The 20,114-nt window shown below is 36.7% G+C and overlaps 1 protein-coding gene across 2 annotated transcripts in view; it reads left to right on the top strand.

Moving 5' to 3' along the window:
• Positions 1–20,114, top strand: part of NSMAF (neutral sphingomyelinase activation associated factor) — a 39,650-nt gene that overhangs the window by 13,370 nt on the left and 6,166 nt on the right. For both annotated transcript variants that reach the window (XM_030010957.2, XM_030010958.2), the window contains 19 exons: positions 719–769; positions 3,155–3,226; positions 3,608–3,655; positions 3,753–3,805; positions 4,321–4,450; positions 5,424–5,495; positions 6,330–6,438; positions 8,786–8,962; positions 9,899–9,978; positions 10,978–11,068; positions 11,177–11,240; positions 11,358–11,409; positions 12,425–12,545; positions 12,841–12,972; positions 14,802–14,844; positions 15,291–15,454; positions 16,929–17,037; positions 18,451–18,509; positions 19,241–19,308. In XM_030010957.2, the coding sequence (XP_029866817.1) occupies positions 719–769; positions 3,155–3,226; positions 3,608–3,655; positions 3,753–3,805; positions 4,321–4,450; positions 5,424–5,495; positions 6,330–6,438; positions 8,786–8,962; positions 9,899–9,978; positions 10,978–11,068; positions 11,177–11,240; positions 11,358–11,409; positions 12,425–12,545; positions 12,841–12,972; positions 14,802–14,844; positions 15,291–15,454; positions 16,929–17,037; positions 18,451–18,509; positions 19,241–19,308 (1,695 nt within the window). The remainder of the gene's footprint in view (positions 1–718; positions 770–3,154; positions 3,227–3,607; positions 3,656–3,752; positions 3,806–4,320; positions 4,451–5,423; positions 5,496–6,329; positions 6,439–8,785; positions 8,963–9,898; positions 9,979–10,977; positions 11,069–11,176; positions 11,241–11,357; positions 11,410–12,424; positions 12,546–12,840; positions 12,973–14,801; positions 14,845–15,290; positions 15,455–16,928; positions 17,038–18,450; positions 18,510–19,240; positions 19,309–20,114) is intronic.

The following is a 20,114-nucleotide window of genomic DNA, read 5'->3' on the forward strand; positions in this document are numbered from 1 at the left end:
TGACTTCCTTCTGGCTTGTCTTCTTTCAGACAGCAGACAGTAAGATGATACCTACATACCAGTGTGCTAGCAGTCAAGTCTTTCTATAAGAATTGTGAGAACGTTCTCAAGAAGGAAAGTAGTTTTGTGTGGGTTTGGGGGAAGGAAGATCCTCTCTGATGTGAGAATAGCATCAGAGAAACAAAACTGTCCAAAAACACGCTGTTGGATGAGAGGGGAAGACTGGCGTTCATGGTGGCTGGAACTGGAAACGAAATGTTTGGCAGTGGAAGAAGGGGTTCATTTGAGAATGTTTACACAATAGTTTATCTTGTGACTTGCCTATGTGGGGTAATTCTCATCAGTTCAGAACCCCAAGGGCATGAGCCACCAGAATAAAAGAGGGGAAGGATTTTTCCATTGAATGGGGTTAGACTGATGGCTGTGCATATTGGCTTTAATGTTGCAACTCCTTGAAGGTCATGTGATTAGAATAAAAACCCACTAATAAACTACATAAGTAAGTAAGCCTCTGAACTTAGTTGGACACTTGCCCTTTTTGCAGTTAGCTGCTATAAAAGGTCATTGTTTTTCTGCAGTTTATCTGGGGTAGCTAAAGCAGAATATTGCAACCCAGTGTTTTGCTTGCTTAAACAGCATTCTTAGATTTATCTTTATCAGTACTTCTGATTTATTTTATTGTTTTTTTTAAGGACTGAAAGTGTAACATCTCTTTCAGGTTTTTCTCATTAAAGAAAGAAACATTATTGCACCCTATAAAACAGTGAGAGTAAGTATATATTTTCTCGCTATTCTTAGCAAACTAATGTTTTCCAAGGATTTATGTTTCTGAAAGAGTAAGATAATTATAACTTGAGGAATATGACAATAAAGCTTAAAAAAAAAAAAGTAATTGTGCATATGATAAAACAGGTGTCTGAATTATTCCATAATGGGTTTGTGATACTTCTTGGAGAACATACTGCAGACTTGACACTTGCTATTTACCTTGATGTGCAGCTCTGTAGGTTCAACAGTCACAGCTGTTAGCTGGCTGCTGGTATTCAGTGGACACTGCATCCTGGCTAAATGGCTTCTCCTCAGTTCTGCTTACACCTGAGATGAGAGATTGCTAATTGGTATTTCCCAGCTGAGTGCTTCACAGTTCAAAGACATGGCAGAAAAGGCTGTTCACAGCAGAAATCGGAGCTTGCTTCTGGTTGCTTTCTGCTGATGGGGTGGGTCTGTTCTGATTCTGAGCCTGGAGGCTTCAAGGCATAGAAGTAAGGGGCTTTCACCTGGAATGTGAGATGAGTTAAGACACAAACACAAAATGAAAATGCGGAGTCAAACACCATATTTGCCCAAGAATTCTCAAATTATTTGTTCGAGTAAGAAATTTCAAGAATGATGGGGTCCATAAATTTGCATTACTGTAATGAACAGCAAAGAGGCAAGTGATGATCTCTGTTCTCTCAACAACTGCTTTGGCTTGGTTTTGTAATTAGATCTGTCTCTAAATAAGATTTTTTAATTTTCTGTTTGTTTGCCTTGTGCCATTAATTCTTCATGTGTTGAACCTGTTTTCTCTTCTAGTCCTTCTATTTACTGTTTTGCCTCCATATGCAAGATTTATTAAGTATCATAGAAATATCTTATCACATTGCCAACACAGTGAAAAAGAAAAGAATCAAAAGGGCTGTTTGGAATGCTTTTAATTTTATTTTCTCCTAAGTCAAGATTCATTCATATCTAAAAACTCCTGACAGTTAACCATTAGAATTTATTTCACAAAAGTGCAGCTATGTTTCTGCATATTAAAACAAGAAATCTAGTTTGCCTTCAATCATTTCAGATTTTTTTTCTGTTGCTGCTAAATATCTTCTACTTGAATTGTTGCTGGTTCCAGACGCATCACTGAGTGCTGGAATTTGGTAGTACATTTTATCTTCCATGTCTTGCATTGATTATTTCAGATGAATTACAAAATACTGAGCTATTGTCTTTGCATATGGTTGGAGAGCTACAGAGAGAACTGCTCACAAAAGCTTTTACATTGTTGGCTGTAAGAAGTCCTGGTAGGCCATCCACTAGGATTTCTGAGAGCTGCACTTTCCCTATTGAAGGAAGAAGGTGCTCTGGGTGAAATGTTACAAGGCTTTTATCTAAATTGCTACTGAATTTCTTGTCTCCCTTTACTCCAGCTCCATTTGCTTCCTGAAGCATGCTTTTCTCTTGGATTGCTGTCAGTTCAGCTCAAATCACATACATTATACTGAAGATCATCTAGATTGCCATGTCTTCTTTCCTTTAGTTTTAAATTAATCCAATTGCATCCACTGATCAATGTTTTGATGTAGTCTTACTGATCACTTTTTTTTTTTTTTAAAAGTCTAGCCTGAGAAATTACAAAACCCTACAGAAATGTGTTGATACAGTTTTATACTACATTCAGGGGTCATCAAGGGATTCTACCACCTTTGCTAAATATGAATCATGTGTAAGAGTTAATATCAGTTGATCCATGCACATACTTTTAATATACTTAAGTCAAAACCAGAAATATGTACTATGAAACGACTCTTAAGAAGGATAGGAAAACTTTGCAGGGGGAAAATGAGTATGCCACATACTCTGGGTGATGTGGTAGTGAGGTTTTTATAAATGTCTAGTCAAAACAGGTTGTGATTGGATTTGGGATCTTTTTCAGCTCAAAACTATTTATGTAGAGAAGAATGATACCTTTTATAGCCTAGTCTTTAAAAGTTTGATGGTCTGGTATCTTTTGTCTAAGATATACAATAGCTGTTTAAATGTAACATATCATTTACTAGTTCTGTATTTACATGGGTTTACCTGATATTAAAATAGAGCAGGTACTAGTTCTACATTTACTGATGTTTACACTATATTAATTTGTTCATTTCAAAGCTATTATGTTGCATTGTATTAAATAATGGACTAAATACTGCACAAAGAGCTTACCCCAGAGAAGATACATTTGTAAGGAAAAAAAAAACCCCTCAGGTTTAACATCCACCTTTGGAATGTTTTGAGTATACTGCAACCTTTGATAGCAGACTTTGACCAGGTTTTAAAGTATTTTGATTTTACTTTTTTTTTCCACTGGGCTTTATTTTAAACTCATTTGTAGTAATTGTACTTTTGGTTTTAGGGTAGAACAGAACACTTATTCCAACTGGATGTTGCTGGGAAACTAGGAGATGTTGTGCAAACTCTGCATCAGGTATGTAGTTATTTGATATCACTACACACTTCTTCACAGCATCTTTTTTGATATTTAATGGAGAGCTTTCTTTAAATATTTATTCTCAAGGTGAAATTCTTGGAGTATCTATTTTTAAAATGTAGCAGTTGAACACAGCATCTAGGTCTGACAGCTGTCATAAGCTACTCATATTAGCTTTTACTGTGCAAGATGGTAGTATATAGATAAAGTAGTAACATGACAGTAGCAATGAACAAACATGTCCTACTTGAAAAAGAAATAATAATAGCTCTTTTAGTATTCTGTCACCAAGAATGCTAAAGCCCCCCAGTTTCTATTGACTTCTGAGCTGTGTGGGAGATCTCTGTGCTCTTTCACTTAAAGCTCATTGTTCTTTAGCTTTACAGGGCTTCTTGTCTAGATAAGATGGGAGATCAAGCTGCCATGGTAAGTATCTGATTGTTTCTGATATTACTGTTTAATAATAAAATTCTAATTGCATTTGAATCATAGACCATATTAACTTTTTTTCCCTCCACATTAGATAACCGCTATATTGCAATCGCGCTTGGCTAGAACTTCATTTGATAAAAACAGGTATCTTTCTAATCACTTTTTACTGGGAAATTATATTCAGCTTGTTGGTTGATTAGTCTACTGCATCAGTACTTAATATGTGCTTGTTTGGGGCAGCATAAGTTCTCTAGTCCAGAGAGTTATCTTCTTTGTATTCTGAACCATCTGGAATGGAGAATGGGAAATTGTGTGTTGTGCAGATGAACGTGTTACTTATTAATCTCTCCAAACTGTTCCATTTGTGTGTGAATTTGTAGCAAATTGGGCATCATATGCCAAATAAAGCTCTGTACAGAAAAGTCAACTGGCTTACTGCTCTGAGACCAATGCAGAACATAGCAACTTTCCTTTCTGGAGTGCCTGTTAGAGTAGAGGTCTCAATAAAGAACTTTCTTTGTGCCTAAAATAGGCTTAGTGAAGTCCCCATTCTGATGTCCCAAGGTTATAAGCTAAACTAAAACCTTTCTAAAGAATTTAAGGGTAGCTCTATCTAAGCAAGAACTGGAGGTAAACTTACTCCCTTTCTTCACTTGTAGATTTCAAAGCATTTCTGAAACGCTGCGTATGGAATGTAAAGCAGAAATGGTGACACCACTGGTGACTAATCCAGGGCATGTGTGTGTTACTGATGCTAACTTGTACTTCCAGCCTCTTAATGGATATCCTGTAAGTGCCTCATAGATGGTCTTGCATACGACGTGAGCACGCTGCCCCTCTAGTGGACAGTTTTCATTTTGTGTATTATTCTTCTTAAATGCACACGGAGCACATCTCCAGGAAGACTCTGTTTTCAGTTAGAAGCTCCTTAGTTTTCCTTTGATCTGCGCTGCTCTGTTGCAGTCATTGTATCGCTACTTCTGAGGCTTTATTCTGTGCTAACTTGCTTAAAGTTGACTTCCTACTCACAGAGCACAAAATGTCCTTTGCTCATTCTCTATTAATATTTAAAGATCACTCTTTGTAACATTTCACTTAAGATAAATTTCTTAATCTTACTTTCGGATGCTGTTCCTACCTAGTGATAGCTTTATATACATTTAGTTTATATTGGAAGATCTTAGCTAGGTTTTCTATTAAACTAATCATTTCTTTCTCTAGAGGAAAACTGAGTGCATGTTGCAGACAGATAACTGCTTTCAAACTTAGTCACATAAATAGCGGCAATAGTCTTAGCAAGCCACTAGTATGGTAAAAGTATGTCCAGACAAGGAAAATGTGTTTCACAGCTGAAGATGACAAAATGCCATTCAGTTTCTGTCCACCCGGTGGCACCATTGGCAAACAATTTGCCCAGCAGCCCAATGGCTTCCATATTTTTAATATAGTTTCTTGTGTTCTGCTCCTCTCTTGCATGGTTATTGTAACTGGTGACAGACTTGGGTGATGATACACTATTCTTTATTCTTAAACTGCTTTGCTACTCAGACAAGAACCAACAGCAAAGACAAGCTTCCTCTTTTTAACGTAACTTCTTAGCACCACTGTTCCACTGCTAAAATGACATGGATGGATATTGTTTTCATATTGCCAGTATCTCTAGTCAAGAGAACCTTCAGATTGACTGGGGATGTTAATGTAAAAGAACATATACCTTCTAGAATATTTCCGTCTTTTCTTCCCCCTCCCTCTCCTCCCACAGAAACCAGTAGTACAAATAACACTGCAAAATGTGCGTCGCATCTATAAAAGAAGACATGGGCTAATGCCACTGGTAAGCTCAAATATTTGTTTATTTTAATGTCTTCCTGTATATATTGTTTCTTAATGACCAGCTGAAACTGTGTGCATCATTAGGTAAAAGCTGCATTTTTTTAAAAACTCTGGATTAAGTAGTGAACAGCACTCAAAGATCCTTTCTGGTTTTTAAGTGGTTTAGTTCCCTGTGTTGTCAAAAAGATGAAAACAGGAAGAGTGAACTCTGTCAAGGGTGAAAAATTTCTTTCATAAGCAGTCAGTGTAGGGGAAGGGAGAAGGGAGTACCCTCAAGGAGCAATTCATTCCATTTATCTCAAACACCTATCTTGGAATAGAATGAATTGCTCTCTCATGGTGTGTTTCCTCTCTGGATTGATTCATGGAGGGAGCTTGATCACTGGTTCGGATTGAGACTAATGTGGAGTGATGAGTCCCACTGCATGTGACTGAGGAATAAGAGTGCTGCAGTGGAACCTCAGTTGTATGCTTTCAGTGTTTGCACTGAAATTTCAGTCTTGAACAAAATTTTTGTCTCAAAACACATTTAAACTAAATAGACTTTTTGCCTCATTCACTTAGGACAAAAAAGTATATTACCTGTGCTTAATCAATCCAGACAGAGCCAATCTATGGACAGCTATAAAGCCATTTGCTCAGTTGGGTATAAACTGAATGCTTTTATGATTGGAAATGGGAAAGATCAAACTGTTAGACTTCATGGGCAGAACTACTAGCCAGTTGCATCTTAAGTTTTAGGTATTAGTAACTGGAATATTCTGTTAAAAAACATGAGTATTACAACTTGTCAGTAATTGCTCTCATTTACTTTTCCCCCCCTTTAACTTCTAAGGGACTTGAAGTATTTTGCACAGAAAACGATCTGTGTTCTGACATCTACTTGAAATTCTACAACTATCAAGATCGAGATGAGCTCTATTTCCTTATTGCAACATATATAGGTTTGCAGTATTTATTTATTGATGTAGTCCATAGTACCATGTGAGGGGAAATTTGTCTGGGTTTTGCTCTGTTGATTTGTGGGAAGAATGAGAAGAATAAACAGATGTATTAGCCCTAAAAATTTTTGATAGAAGTAAGCAAAGTTCAGAATGAGTATGTGAAGTTCCATATATTCTCTTTGTGTTTGAAGAGCTGAGTATGAAATCTGAGACAGTATTGTTAAGGTGAAACTAATTCTTTTGATTTACGACTTGATACACACTGTTGTTTAACCCCCCAAAAAACCCCAACCCCCAAACAAACAAATGAAAAACCCACAAAACACTTTATCTTCAAAGCAAGGGGTAAATAAGATCCACTTAGCTAAATTGTGTTTTGCTGAAAGAATATAGACCGACTTGTGGGTGGATCCCCCTGGCCCCCAGTTAAGTCAAAGTAAAAATCCTGTTGAGAAAAGTTCTGTAATGGACGGATTTGCAGTGCATACATAAATACCTGAACTTTCCTCAGTCTTAGCAGTGGTTGATGAAAATTACCATTCTGAAACAGTTAAATTCTCATTTCTATTAAATCTTGGATGCATTAATTCTTGAAGTGATACATATCTTTTGCAGATCATGAACAGAAACTTTCTAAAAGGCTAGCGTGTGTCCTGGAAAAACAAGGAGAAAAAAATAATAGTTTTTCTGTAATGGTGTAACAACTGAGACATTGAAACTCATGTTTACTGCCAATATTGAAAGCGTATATGTACATTTTGTACTATCTTGTTACTGTATCAGAGCTCTAGTTCTGTTTTAAAGAATTTGCCCAAGTATCAGTTTACTTTTTCCCCACTTCACAAAGCAAAGTGGAAAGGCCATAAAGGAGTGATCACTTCCCCTGAGAATCGTTTTAGTCTTTTAGATTTTCCTTTTGAAAAGGAAATAGATTCTGACATGATTTACTCTGTTATTTCAATAACTGCATGCTGTTACCCTGCTTCAGACTTTGTTTTCTGGATAACTTTCAAAGATGAAGTTTCATGGTGCAAATGAAGATGATGATGATGTTGTTGCTTAAAAATAAAGCTTAAAAATAAAAAAAGGGTGAGCCCTTTCTCTAAAGGTGTTTGTAGCACCTCAGTAGCTGTCTCTGACAGCAGAAGATCCTTTCTTTGAAGTTGCTAACACTTTTTACTTGTAGAATTTAAGGTACTAAGGTGAAGGGAGGGTTGGAATATGTTTTTCCAGCCTATGCTGAGCTAAAACAAAGGGCTGCTGTATCCAAATCTGAATTCCTTTCCTACTAGTTAATAATTGTAGTGATAATATTTGAATAATTTGATGTTTCATCACTATCCCAGCACATATAGAAATCCTAATTCTTTAGCTTTGTGTTGTAGCCTTCAGCTGCAAATGGTGGTAAAAAGTATTTAAAGACTTAAGTAGGAGGAAGAGCAGCCTGTAACACAGACGCAGTAAAATAAGCATGCAGAAGCGTGCTGTATGATGCTTTGTATGGCAAGGATGTGGTTTCACACTGATTACTTGATGATTGGATGGTTTCTTGCCATCATGCCATGGTTGCAGTCTTTCAGTTCTGCTATTTCAGGCACTTGCCAAGCTGCTGTAAACTGAATCAGTGGAAGGAATTATTAAAAAACAAAACAAAACAAACCAACCAACCAACCAAACATGCAGAACTACCCCCACCCTCCCCATTTCTGTTCATAAACCTGTCACACACACAGGACAGTCTAAGATAACAAAGAAATCTCTTTAATTTCATTTTAAGAATTAAATCAATATTCCCAGGTAATTTTGTTGTCCAGCAGTGTACCTTAGTATTATAGCTATTGAGGAGAGAGTAGTGCAGTTTTGAATTTCTTGAGCCCCTGCCTAGTGCTTCCTTAGTTGTCCAGTAGGAAATTTTTTTTTTTTTCTTGAATCTAGCAGAACTGCTTCTAGAAACTTGAAATCTTAAAGGTTGCCTGATTGCCAAGAGAGCTGTTCATGGTCTGCAAATATTTTTCTATATCTCCATAAATGTTCACGTTTTTTCCCATCCATTGTTTCTATGTTTGGTTTCAGCACTCCTGTGTGGATTTTGTTGTTGTTGTTTGGTTTTTTGTGGTTTTTTTTTTTTAATGCAGTTTAGGCCTGTTTAAACAGATCTTAAAAAAAAAATATATATATATGAAGTATGGTAGCTACTGAAACATGAAGTTATCACTTAATTCTGAGTTGTTCTTTTAAATAACTATGCCCTTAATTATTTTATGATACCTTGCATAATGTTAATCACAGTATAATTTGGGAGTGGAACTCCAAACCTCAAAACTCTTAATGTTTTCTTTTATTTTAGAAAATCATATTACAGAGCATACAGCTGAAAGTTACATGTTGCAATGGCAGCGAGGACATATATCAAATTACCAGTATCTTCTTCATCTCAACAATCTGGCTGATAGAAGCTGCAACGATCTCTCCCAATATCCTGTATTTCCCTGGATCATAGCAGACTACTCTAGTTCAGTATTAGGTATGTATATACAAAAAGGCATATGAGTGCATCATGTCCAACCTGAAATGTCTCGGAGGGGGCTTTACACTGCATAAAGTTCATGATACATCGAAATGAACCTGGCATTAGTGATCTTGGATGTTTTCTTGTGCACTTACCCCTCCTCTGGAGTTCAGTGGACAAAACACCTCACCTTCTTCTGTTAAATATTTCACTCTTCACATAGAGTATGTACCAAACATCTGCTTGGTCGCTTTGAAAATCAGCAGTACTAAGCATTCAAAGACTTTCTGTGATTCTAATAAATGCAGAGGAACCAGTAAAATGGCTTCTTATGGAACAAGTTGGATGCATTGAAATGTATAGAATCCGGGTGTTGTTTTACAGTTCTTGGTATTGCAAGTTGAAAGGAAGAGGCTAACAAGGCTTGTGCCTAAATAGGCTCCTTGATTAAGGGTCTTAGTGCAGTTTGTGTTGGAAGTTTGTCCTTTTGAGGATTGTGTCCCTCTACAAGGAGTAAAGCAGGGGAATCTCATATTCATCAGCACCCACTCAAACACTTCAATCTGATTTGTTTGGTGGAACTTAACTGTAGCCTGACAGAATAGTTAATGAGTAGGAAGAAGATGATACCAGCTGCTTTTGTGCCTCAGGTAGCAGGACCAGTATTGACTAGGTGATGTTAGTTGCAATAGCTGTCACGTACATGTATCTACTAGCTCTTAAGCAAGAGGTATGAGATTATGTCTACTTGGAAGGAAGACGATGAGTAGCCATTTACAGTAAGACTATTCTTTTGCAGTTAGGGAGCAGAGAAAATTACTGGAGGGGTTCTGTGTTGGTTTTTGTTTGTTTTGTTGCTGTTTGGTTTTTTTTTTTCCTTTTCTTTTCAAATATTGATTAGAGTACATTCCTGTCTAGTAGAATGCACAGAGTCTAACTATCTTTTTTCAGATCTGACAAAGCCTGAAACATTCCGTGACCTTAGTAAACCGATTGGTGCCCTGAATAAGGAAAGGCTGGATAGACTATTGGTATGTATACCTTAGCTTTTATGTGCTGCACATTTTGGGACTTGTACATATTGGCAATAAAAGGAGCTTAGTCAAGCAAGCTTTGGGAATTATGTAGGTATCTAAAACTAACTATGAACCTTATCAGAAGCAAACTTACCTGTAAAGATACCACATTTATTTTCAGCTTGATTTCATCAGTACTGATTTTATCAGTACTAATTTGAAACAATTTGAATCTGTTTCTCTTACTACCATTTCATATGTATATGCTTTTAAATGTTTTACCTCCTTTTAAAATAAAATCCCCAAATCCATTTAACTATTGTAACTGCATTTGTATGGCAGGCACTGAGATGCTATAAACATATATGGAAATATAAAACTTCAAGACCAATGAATTTAAATGCATAATGTGAAATACATGTATAAATTAAACAAGACAAAGTAGTAGAAATCTTAATTACTTCCATTTAAGAAAAATGCTGAATTTGACCGAGAGTACTTCAAAGGGAAGAAGTCTGGATCTATGGAGATCAGAGCACCAATTTGAAACTTCCACATGCAGATAATAGTGCACAAACTATTAGATTATGATAGGTTTTAGGGATAATGCATAGAGACTTCAGACAGGAGGGAATCTTCTAGGTTGAATTAAGTCAGTATGTTCTTCCATACTCTCATTAAAGTTCTTGTGAAAGACAAAAAGGAAGTATTTGTTTGCACTTTGAAGTTGAGTCACTCACTGCAGTTACATGTGAAAGAGAGGAAAAAAAGCTGCAAAGCTGTTAATTCTGGATGATAAGTTATAATAACTTTTTTGCCTTGTTGATTTACTGATCTGATTAAAGCTGCATGGTTATTAAAACTTAGAGTTTGTTTTATCATTAGAAAAAAAAATTGAGGGTGGTCCTAACCCATGTCTTTAAAACAATAAGAAAAAAGTGTGTATGTGTTCAACACTGAAGGAAAGCAGGAGTGCTGATTTTAAACAGACCTCTCTTTCTTCGTATGTTGCAGACACGTTATCAGGAAATGCCAGAGCCTAAGTTCATGTATGGGAGCCATTATTCATCTCCGGGTTATGTTTTGTTTTATCTCGTTAGAGTTGGTAAGACGGCTTTTACATGGTCTCTGAGCAGACTCTTACCTCCAAAGTGGACAAGGTTTGGAGCAAGCTGATGATTTTTTTTATTTTTTTTTTCCCCCTTCTCCTTAGCTCCAGAATACATGCTCTGTCTGCAGAATGGAAAATTTGATCATGCTGACAGAATGTTCAACAGGTTTGTTTACATTTTGTCTATAATGAGGTTTGTTTTGTTTTCAAATACGCATCAAGGGAGCGCAAAGCCTTAAAAAATATTTTTTTAACAAATGTGTGATTGATATGTGTTATCTAGTCTTGCAGAAACCTGGAAAAACTGTTTGGATGGTGCAACAGATTTCAAAGAGGTAAATGGCTGGAAAATGATTCAAGTCCTTCTTGGTATCTGTGCTAAGCTTTCTGTTCTTAGATGTCTCCTGTTGATTTGAGATTTTTGGGGTGGGGTGTGTTTGGTTGGGTTTTTTTTGCTGTTGCTTTTGTTTTTCAGCTGTGTGAGGATTTTTTTAAGGCTGTTGACTGCATTTTATGAGTTTTTAATGTTTTTAACTTCTTCATTCTCTGTAATTCCTTGCTTGTTTGTCTGTCGGCTTTCTGGCTTTTAGTTTAACAGAAGTGTCATTATGAATGTTATTGGAATGAGTGGGAATTACCGGAGTGGATTAAGGCTGAAAAGATGCAATTTTATGTATGATTTGCTGGAATCTTGTAAGGATTTGGCTGTATTACAACAGTACATCTGGAGCGGTTAAGCTATAGAAGTTTTATCTTAGTTTTTTGAGCCTTATAGAAATCATAACTTGTAGAATATGTTGAGAATGATTAACTCTCATATAGTGGGTGCTCTTAAATATTGTTTCTTTGATAAAGGAGTTTTTATATAGTGATACTTTTAAAAAAAAAAGTCTATAGTTAATGGTTAACTATGGTGGTCTTTAAATAATTGACATAACCTCTGAAACTTTTGTCATCATTGTAGCTTTATTCTAGATTTTTATCTTGACTCTTACCTGATGTGTTAAAAATGAGAAGGTAGCTATACAATGAGAGTTCTCTTAGATATTATGGATTTCTGTGTCACACATTGCCTGTTAAAAATATTTATGCCACTCTGAATTTAGCTCAGAGAATTACCTTGTAGGTAGTCAAGAAGCCTAGAAGTAGTTAGAAGGATAATGGGAGGAAGTTTCCAGTGCTTCTTCACTGACAAAGAAAGCCTGGAAAAATTACTACCCAGCTTTAGGGCTTGACATATGAACTTCGATAACTTTCAGTTTTTACTGACTGTATTCTACTTAAGTGATCAAAACTAAGCTAATCTCAACCCCTTTCCCCCCCCCCCTTTTTTTTTTTCTTTTCTTCCAGTTGATTCCAGAATTTTACGAAAATGATTCTAGTTTTCTAGTAAACAGTTTGAAGTTGGACTTGGGAAAAAGGCAGGGTGGAAAGATGGTTGAAGATGTAGAGCTTCCTCCTTGGGCATCAGGTAATAATAGTCAAACTTCTTGTATTATGAATTCATTCCAGATTATCTAGATTCCTGGGATCGTGGTTCTTCTCTCAAAAATGCCCATTCTGTTTTCTTCTGAGGGAATTTTTGGTTTAAAACATTGACATAATTAATCCTTGCATTTAATTTTTATAGCAAATTTGAGGTTTCGTGTGGGGTATTGGGGTTGAGGGGTTTTTGTTTGGTTGCTTTTTGAAGAGGGAAGAGAACAAAGATGGATATGAATACTGAATGGGGTATCTTCTTATTTAATTAACCTTTCTTTTGCCAGGTCCTGATGACTTTCTTCAGAAGAGTCAAGAGGCTTTAGAAAGTCAGTATGTATCAGAACATCTTCATGAATGGATTGACTTAGTATTTGGCTACAAGCAGAAAGGAAGTGAAGCAGTTGCAGCTCACAATGGTACATATACACTTTATAGAAATAGCAAAAAAAAAAAAAGGGATGCTTTAATTAGGCAGGAATGGTAAACAACAGCATATCTGTAATGCCTGATTCGTTTTTAGTGTTCATAACTATGCTTTGAATGCTTGATCCTTAAAGGAAATGCAGTTCTTTGTTACTGGAAATAGCATCTCATCTAGTAAAATCTATTGCCTTTGTGGTGATGTGCATCTTTGAAGATGTACTTAGGATGGTAGGCAAGAAGATTCTACAGCATAGCTGTTATTTTCTTGCACAGCACAGCACGGCAATGTAGCATGGAATTAGTGTTTCCCAATTAAAAATGGGGGTCTGTAGGGTCTCCACGCAAACATGTATTTAACTTTCCTACACTGCAATTGCAGTGTGAGAATTTCAGTGGAATTTTTCCCCCTCCTTCTGAGAGAATTGGTAAGGGAAGGAAGGAGCTAATGGGCTATAGCTCTTCAGGAACAAGAATGAAGGAAAAAGTATGCAGGTGACTAGGTTTGCCCTTGTGTACATACATACTACTGCAGTAGTATATATACTTTTTACTGTACATGTGGAAAGTTTCACTGTTGGCAATCTTAAGCTGAGCATGTATGTAGTCTAAAAGGGATGTGATTGCTATGTTGATGTGTTTAATTTTTGTAGACCTAATAGTAATACCAATGATTAACTTATTCAGCAGTCTGATATTTAGCTATGTATGTTACTACCTAATAAGGAAGTGTCTGCTTGGTAAAGAAAGATTAGCAGATCAGATTTTTAGGGTGTTTATTCCAGAAGCCCGGATCCTTTTGAAGGATTACAAGGAACAGACAATGTTGAGATAGTTTGCACTTAACAAGATAGAGTAAGTTTTAAAAGAAAACCTTCCTACAGCAGTGGGGAGGGAGGGAATAAGGAACTCTTCATTTTGGTAGTCAGTGCTTTCTAGTTCCAGTGTAAGATAATGTGATTTGTTTTGTGGTGGGTTTTTTTGTTGGTTTTTTTTTTTTCTGTTTTTTGTTGTTGGGGTTTTTTTTAATATGCTTCCCCACATGTCCTTAAATCATGGTTGGCTGTATTTTAGGTTTGCAGGGTTTGGCAGCCAATCATACTGTGACCATAAGTGTCAATTACAATGTGCCAGAGGCTTTGAATATCATAAATTGGCATTTAAATTATGGCACCTATATTTTTACCTTTCAAATAAGAGCACTTTTTATGCACAATGTGCTGCTTCTGCTGCAGTGTGGATTTTTATTAGCATAATGAATTGCAGACACTTGAGTAGATAAGAGAGATGTAAGGGATCTGTGTATGAATGAACTCATGTCAAAAGATAAAGTAAATATTCTTATGCAGAGGCCCCAGAGTAATTCACTGTTGTCGTGGTTTAACCAGGACAACTGTGTAACTGCTATCCTCATAGCGAATGAACAGGTGAATAGGCAGATCTTTATGATCATTCTTTACTACATTTTGTTACCTGTCTAGAAAATAAGCAGAGATCCAGTTATGCAACTGGGCTTTTTCTTCTTTCTTTACTGGGGGGGGGGGGGAGCGGTATTTAATGAAGCTTAAGTAAGTCATCCTTCCTTTATGAAAGGACAGATTTCTTCTGAAACTTTCTCTGAGTCTTTCAGAAATGCGAAACTTTTCAGGTAAGAAGCCCAGGATTAAAACACAAGATCTCAAACTCTATAGCCTGCTGAAATAGCTTTGTTGATTAAGTATAACCAAGTTGGGTAAAAAATACAACTTTTTTTCTTATAGTAGGTATGCAAGACAAAGAAGCCTTGTGTATCTACATTGTACAAATAAACTTTTTTTTCCCCCAGTGTTTCACCCACTAACTTATGAAGGAGGAGTGGATTTAAACAGGTAATTAACAAGAATCTGAATGTTTTTGTTAAGCAGTTAGCCAAATTTCTCAGTATCCCTCCAAGTTCTCTGCTGGCTGTAAAAGTGCTGTGTGTATGAATGGTGTAGGTCTTCCATTTTGTACTCCCAAATACGCAGAGAACCAGTATCAGGTTCTCAGTTCTAGCACACATTGAAAGATTGTTACTTGAACATTTCTTCAGTCTGGCTGTTGTGAAATTGCTTTATTTTTTTTAATGGATGAGCATATTGTCATCGTACATAAACAAAATTATGAAGCTGTCATATGATTGTCCATCACATTTGTGGTAAAACAGTTCTGTAAGAATTTGTGATGGCCTATAGTGCTGTAGTAACTGCACATTCAGGCCCATGCTTTCAGGGGAGGGGAGGAAGAAAAAGTACTTGCCTACTTGGCTTAATTAAATATCTTGTTTTTTGTAAAGTATTACGGACCCCAATGAAAAAGTAGCTCTGCTGACACAAATCTTGGAGTTTGGACAGACGCCAAAACAGTTGTTTACAATTCGTCATCCTCGGAGGATAATACCGAAATTAAAAAGCTTGTCTCGAACATCTAGTCACAGTGTTTCCATAGCCGAGTCTCCAGGTAAATGTTTAACAGATAAACTGATGATGTAACAGATTTGTAATTTTGAGAAGTTCTGTATCTTTCTCCCACAGGATCTCATTATACAACTCTCTTGGCCACTTTCCCTGTAAGCCAACTCAAAATAAATCCATGAATTAACTGTTAAAGAAAAACTGCCAAGACCAGTTTCAAATTTGAAAATACAGGCGTTGTCCTGCATTTTGCGGTCTGGTCCAATGGTTTCCTCTGGGACTGTTCAACCTCTACTTTTGAAGCTGTGGGAGGTCTATCATCCCTGGCCTTTCATGACTTCAAAAATCAAGCTGATATGACAGCAGCTTCAATGGCCATATCTGCAGGCATTCTAAATGATGTAAAGATTTGTTCAGTTTTTGAACAGAGATGTCTTTGGGGTGATTGATTGGCTTGGTCTAAATAAACCCCAAGAACTTAAATTAAGCATCCAAATTTTTTTCCTTTTCCATGACCTGAATGAAAATCTGTAAAGAAATTGTTTTGTTTTCCATACATACTGTAGGGACAATGTTGATTGAATAACTTTTTCAAAAAAAGGATGTGTAATGCCATCACAGGCTTCTGTTCAATACGGAACTTATAACATTTCTCTGCAACTAAGATGCTGTGGTCCTCATCGTATAAATAGTGGTCTAACTATAAACTGGACTGAATCTTCAGCCCAGTTATCACATGGAAAAGTTTTTCTCAGTTGGTTGTCTTTAATTAACTTACCATTTGATAGCTTTCATTTTTAAGCAGAGAAGTGATGAGTGCTACTTAGCATGGCAACCTGCAGCATCCAAACGCAAGAGTGGCTTTATGTGTGGTTGGTAATAAAATTCATATGTGTTAAATGCATATGGTGGTATGCTGCTTAAGTCATAAATTCACAGATTAACAGTTCCTGTTGGGTTTGGCCTTTTTATAGTAGTTGACATCTAATTGTCTCAGTTTTGTTGCGTTTTTTATCCCTTAGATTTTGCAACAGTGCAGTGAAATGAAGTTGTGACATTCCTTACAGAATGCAATAGAATAATAAAAGCACATGCTGTATTGTAGCAGTAGATGGCTTTCCTGGTACTTTTCCATTTGGAAAGCTCTTGACATCTCAGTGGAACACCAAAACATCTCTGCAGAAAAGTTTTTTGGTTTGGGGTTTTTGTTTGTCTGTTTGTTTGCTTGGGTTTTTTTTTCTATTTTGGAAATGTATTCTGTAAAGTTTCCAGTTTAAAAGCCCTGGTTTGGGGAGAAAAATCACATTTTGACTGTGTAAGCCTATGCGTTCAGGAAGACATTCGGAAAAAATTCAGTGATCTTGTCACTCTCTACGTTAGCCAAAAGTTCTTATTCCTGGAGCTCTGCATGATTTCTGTACTTTCATATTTGTGTTTGAAACTTCAGCTACCTAGTTATTTGAAATCTGTCTTTTTATTTTCTATTTGTGATGAAACTTTATTGTGGTATTTTATTGCAGTTTCTCCAAATGAAGAATCATTTGAAGATTTGACAGAAGAAAGTATAACACTTGCTTGGAACAATATTGCCAAACTGAAATTAGATGAGCAATATAAAATTCACAAAGAGTAGGTGCTATTCTCTTCTTTTCCCAGTCAAAATTATTCCATTTTATTGGGGGGGTGGGGGTATCTGTGTGTCAATCGGAATGATGGGTTAGGGTTTAAGGTAAATACTTTTCTTTGTGAGACAGCTCATTGATTTGATTACACAAGATGAGTTCGAGAATATGATGGGTTATCAATCCAGAAAAGGTATTTGTCAGCTTGATTTTTTTGTTTTGTTTTGTTCCTTATACAGATGTAGAGCTAAGTTCATTATCATTTTAGTACCTGAAGCAGATATTGATTACCATTCTCTAAAACTGTGAGAGCAGCAGCCAGATAAAGACTTGAATTTATTTATTTATTTATTTATTTAAATATAAATATTTATATAAATATAAATAATATAGTTAGGAGGACCTAACTTCATCCTGTTTGATTTGAAAGGTTAAACCACTTAAGTTCAACTACTGTACAGCTTGAGCTGCTGCTGTGTGAGCAGTTTACCAAACTTCCAGCTATAGGTTTTCAGTTAATCCAGGTACCAAACTACTGTTCTGATGGATTCCTAGGGAGTGATGAGTCAGTAGGGGGACTTCACGTGAACTTTGAAAATACCTAACAGTGAACAACAGCAGCTAAATTTTAAAGAACAGATTTTCCTTTGGCCCCATCCCCTGTCCTAGTGGCTGGACTAGTAAGAGGATTTCTTACGACCCGGAGTGCAACTACTTTCTTTGTGACTGTAGCCCAATCTAGAAAAAAACCATTCTCTTTTCCAGAAAACCAGGTAATATTTGTAGTGAGAAAGGGCCTCCGTTACCAAGTTGTTAGGGTTAGGGAAATCCTGATCCTGAAAACAGACTTGAATTTCAGCTTCTGATTCTTTATTTTTTTTTTTTTCTGAAGACAGCTGAGAAAAAAATAGAAGCAGGTCTGTGTAACAGAATGTTGGCTGTGCAGAATGCTCTGTGCTTCCTCACAACTAACTCCCTGACATAAGCTATGTGTCTAAATTTCTAGACTATAGTGACTTTGCCAGTGTCTAATTTGAGGAGAAAAGACATGCAAATTCTGATTCCTGACACTTGAGGTATTCAGTATCTGCTTGTAGGCAGGTTCCCGAGTCTCTTTGTAGCTAATCCCGAAGACTGAATGTGAAACTATTTATCCTCTCACATGCGCATGTCCTTTCTGATGAGGATGAAGTTCTTGCAGACCAATATGGGGAACCTGTACTGGTGTTTCACATATTATATCAAGGTATATTTTTTTGTTTCTAGGCATATAACACACCACTGTAGTGCTTTTAATCTCCTTGAATGTATTAGCTCTTAGAGAGATCAAATAACAAATTTCAACTATAGCCAATTTACAGTATGGTGGTTAAGTTTCAAAACCTATGAAATCACCTATAAGCTTACTTGTATTAAACAGGGCAATTACTGGAATAGCAGTCACTTGCAATGGGTCTTCTGTTTTCACTACATCCCAGGGTAAGTATTATTGCAGAGGTATTTACTAGAACCTGCAGTGTAAATGCAGGCTGTAAGACCAAATAATGTTTTGTGAACAAAATAGCATGAAACTCTGAAATATAGTTAAGATTGAATCCCATGAATATCTTCACAGAAAGCAAAATGAAGACAACATTAAATGGGCTATTTCTGGAATCACTGAGTTGTGGTTTTTTTACAGTCATGAAAGGAGTGGCCCTAATCTTCTGCCAAATGCAAGATTCTTGTTTTCACTTCATGCTCAATTCCTTCTTACTGTTTGAGGGAATTTCAGTATTCATATGTGAAGGCTACTTCTGTTTGGCTTTTGGATTGTCATCTTTGCAAGTCACCTATTATAGAAATTAACTTAAATATCTATTTCCTGTAATTAAATAGCTTAAGCAGATGAATTTGTTAAGTTTTAAATAACTTTGACTCAGGATTTCAATATCATCTATGTCTAGGCTTGGGAAGGTGGTAATTTCTCCCTTTAGATACCAGAATTCTCTTAGAGTTTGATGGGCATGGGGGAGTCCATCCATAACTGGTGCAAAGCAGGCTAGTTCCAGGTTCAAGTCACAAGCTTTATAAAGAGTTTCTCAAAGACCATGAGAAACCTATACCTGCTTTTCACAGTAAGATATTTGAATATTCATGCAGGAGCAAAATTACTAGCTTCTATAATAGAAAACAGTCCTTTTATCTTCTATTTTGTCCATTATCCCCAGATTCAACTTTGAAGATGTTTTCCAAAGAATCAAAAACAATCCAGAGAAGTGTGTCCTTTTCAAACATGGTAAGTTGCTGTCAAAATAAAAACAAGATCATTGGGAACCTTCTGAAAGCTACTCACAGAAATGGCTCTTAGCATACATTAATGCCTCTTTTCTTCCCCTGCCTACTCAATTGTATTGTGTGTGAATAATTTAGTGGAGTGAATTGAAACTCTGTCAGGCCTCCAGGGAGACAGAGTGCATTCTGTGAACATAGGAAGGGAGCATTAAATGGTTGCACTTTACTTCTGTGTTAGCTTTGCTCTGAGTTGCCCTGCTGTCCAGGGAAGGGCTTGCAGTAGACAAAGATAGTCTGGCATGAGCAGAGGAGTCTTCCTGAAGAACCTTGAATTGCCATTGGGACCAGAATCACAAAGCTTAAATTCCACCCACGTGCTCACATCAAACATTGCCTTACTGCTCCCAAGTGTTTGAAGGTTGTGAGTCAGCTGGCAGAGGAAAACCAAGCACAGGGAGTGGAATCCATGCTGGGTGAATTTGAGCCATCCTTCCTCAATGAGCAGTGATCTCGGCAACCTCTGAACAACATTTTTCCCCTGCTTCTAAAACAGAGCTTGGAAAGAGATTTTGTATTTGATTTTCTGTGCTTGAGCACTGGCCAGACCTGGGTCATAGAGATACACTCCCAACTGTCATGTTTGGAGTCCTTTATTGAGGCAAGACAGTAGGATATATCAGCCTTCTCTGCATCCTCATCTCTAGGGGGAACAAAAAAGGCAAATAGGTTGCCGAGACAGAAGCCATCACATTCTCTAACAGGTGCCCAAGTAAGTTGCAGGATCAAGACCCTATGGCCTGCCATGGCACA

The sequence above is a fragment of the Aquila chrysaetos genome, chromosome 4 (genome assembly GCF_900496995.4).
Source record: "Aquila chrysaetos chrysaetos chromosome 4, bAquChr1.4, whole genome shotgun sequence".
Taxonomy (NCBI): domain Eukaryota; kingdom Metazoa; phylum Chordata; class Aves; order Accipitriformes; family Accipitridae; genus Aquila; species Aquila chrysaetos.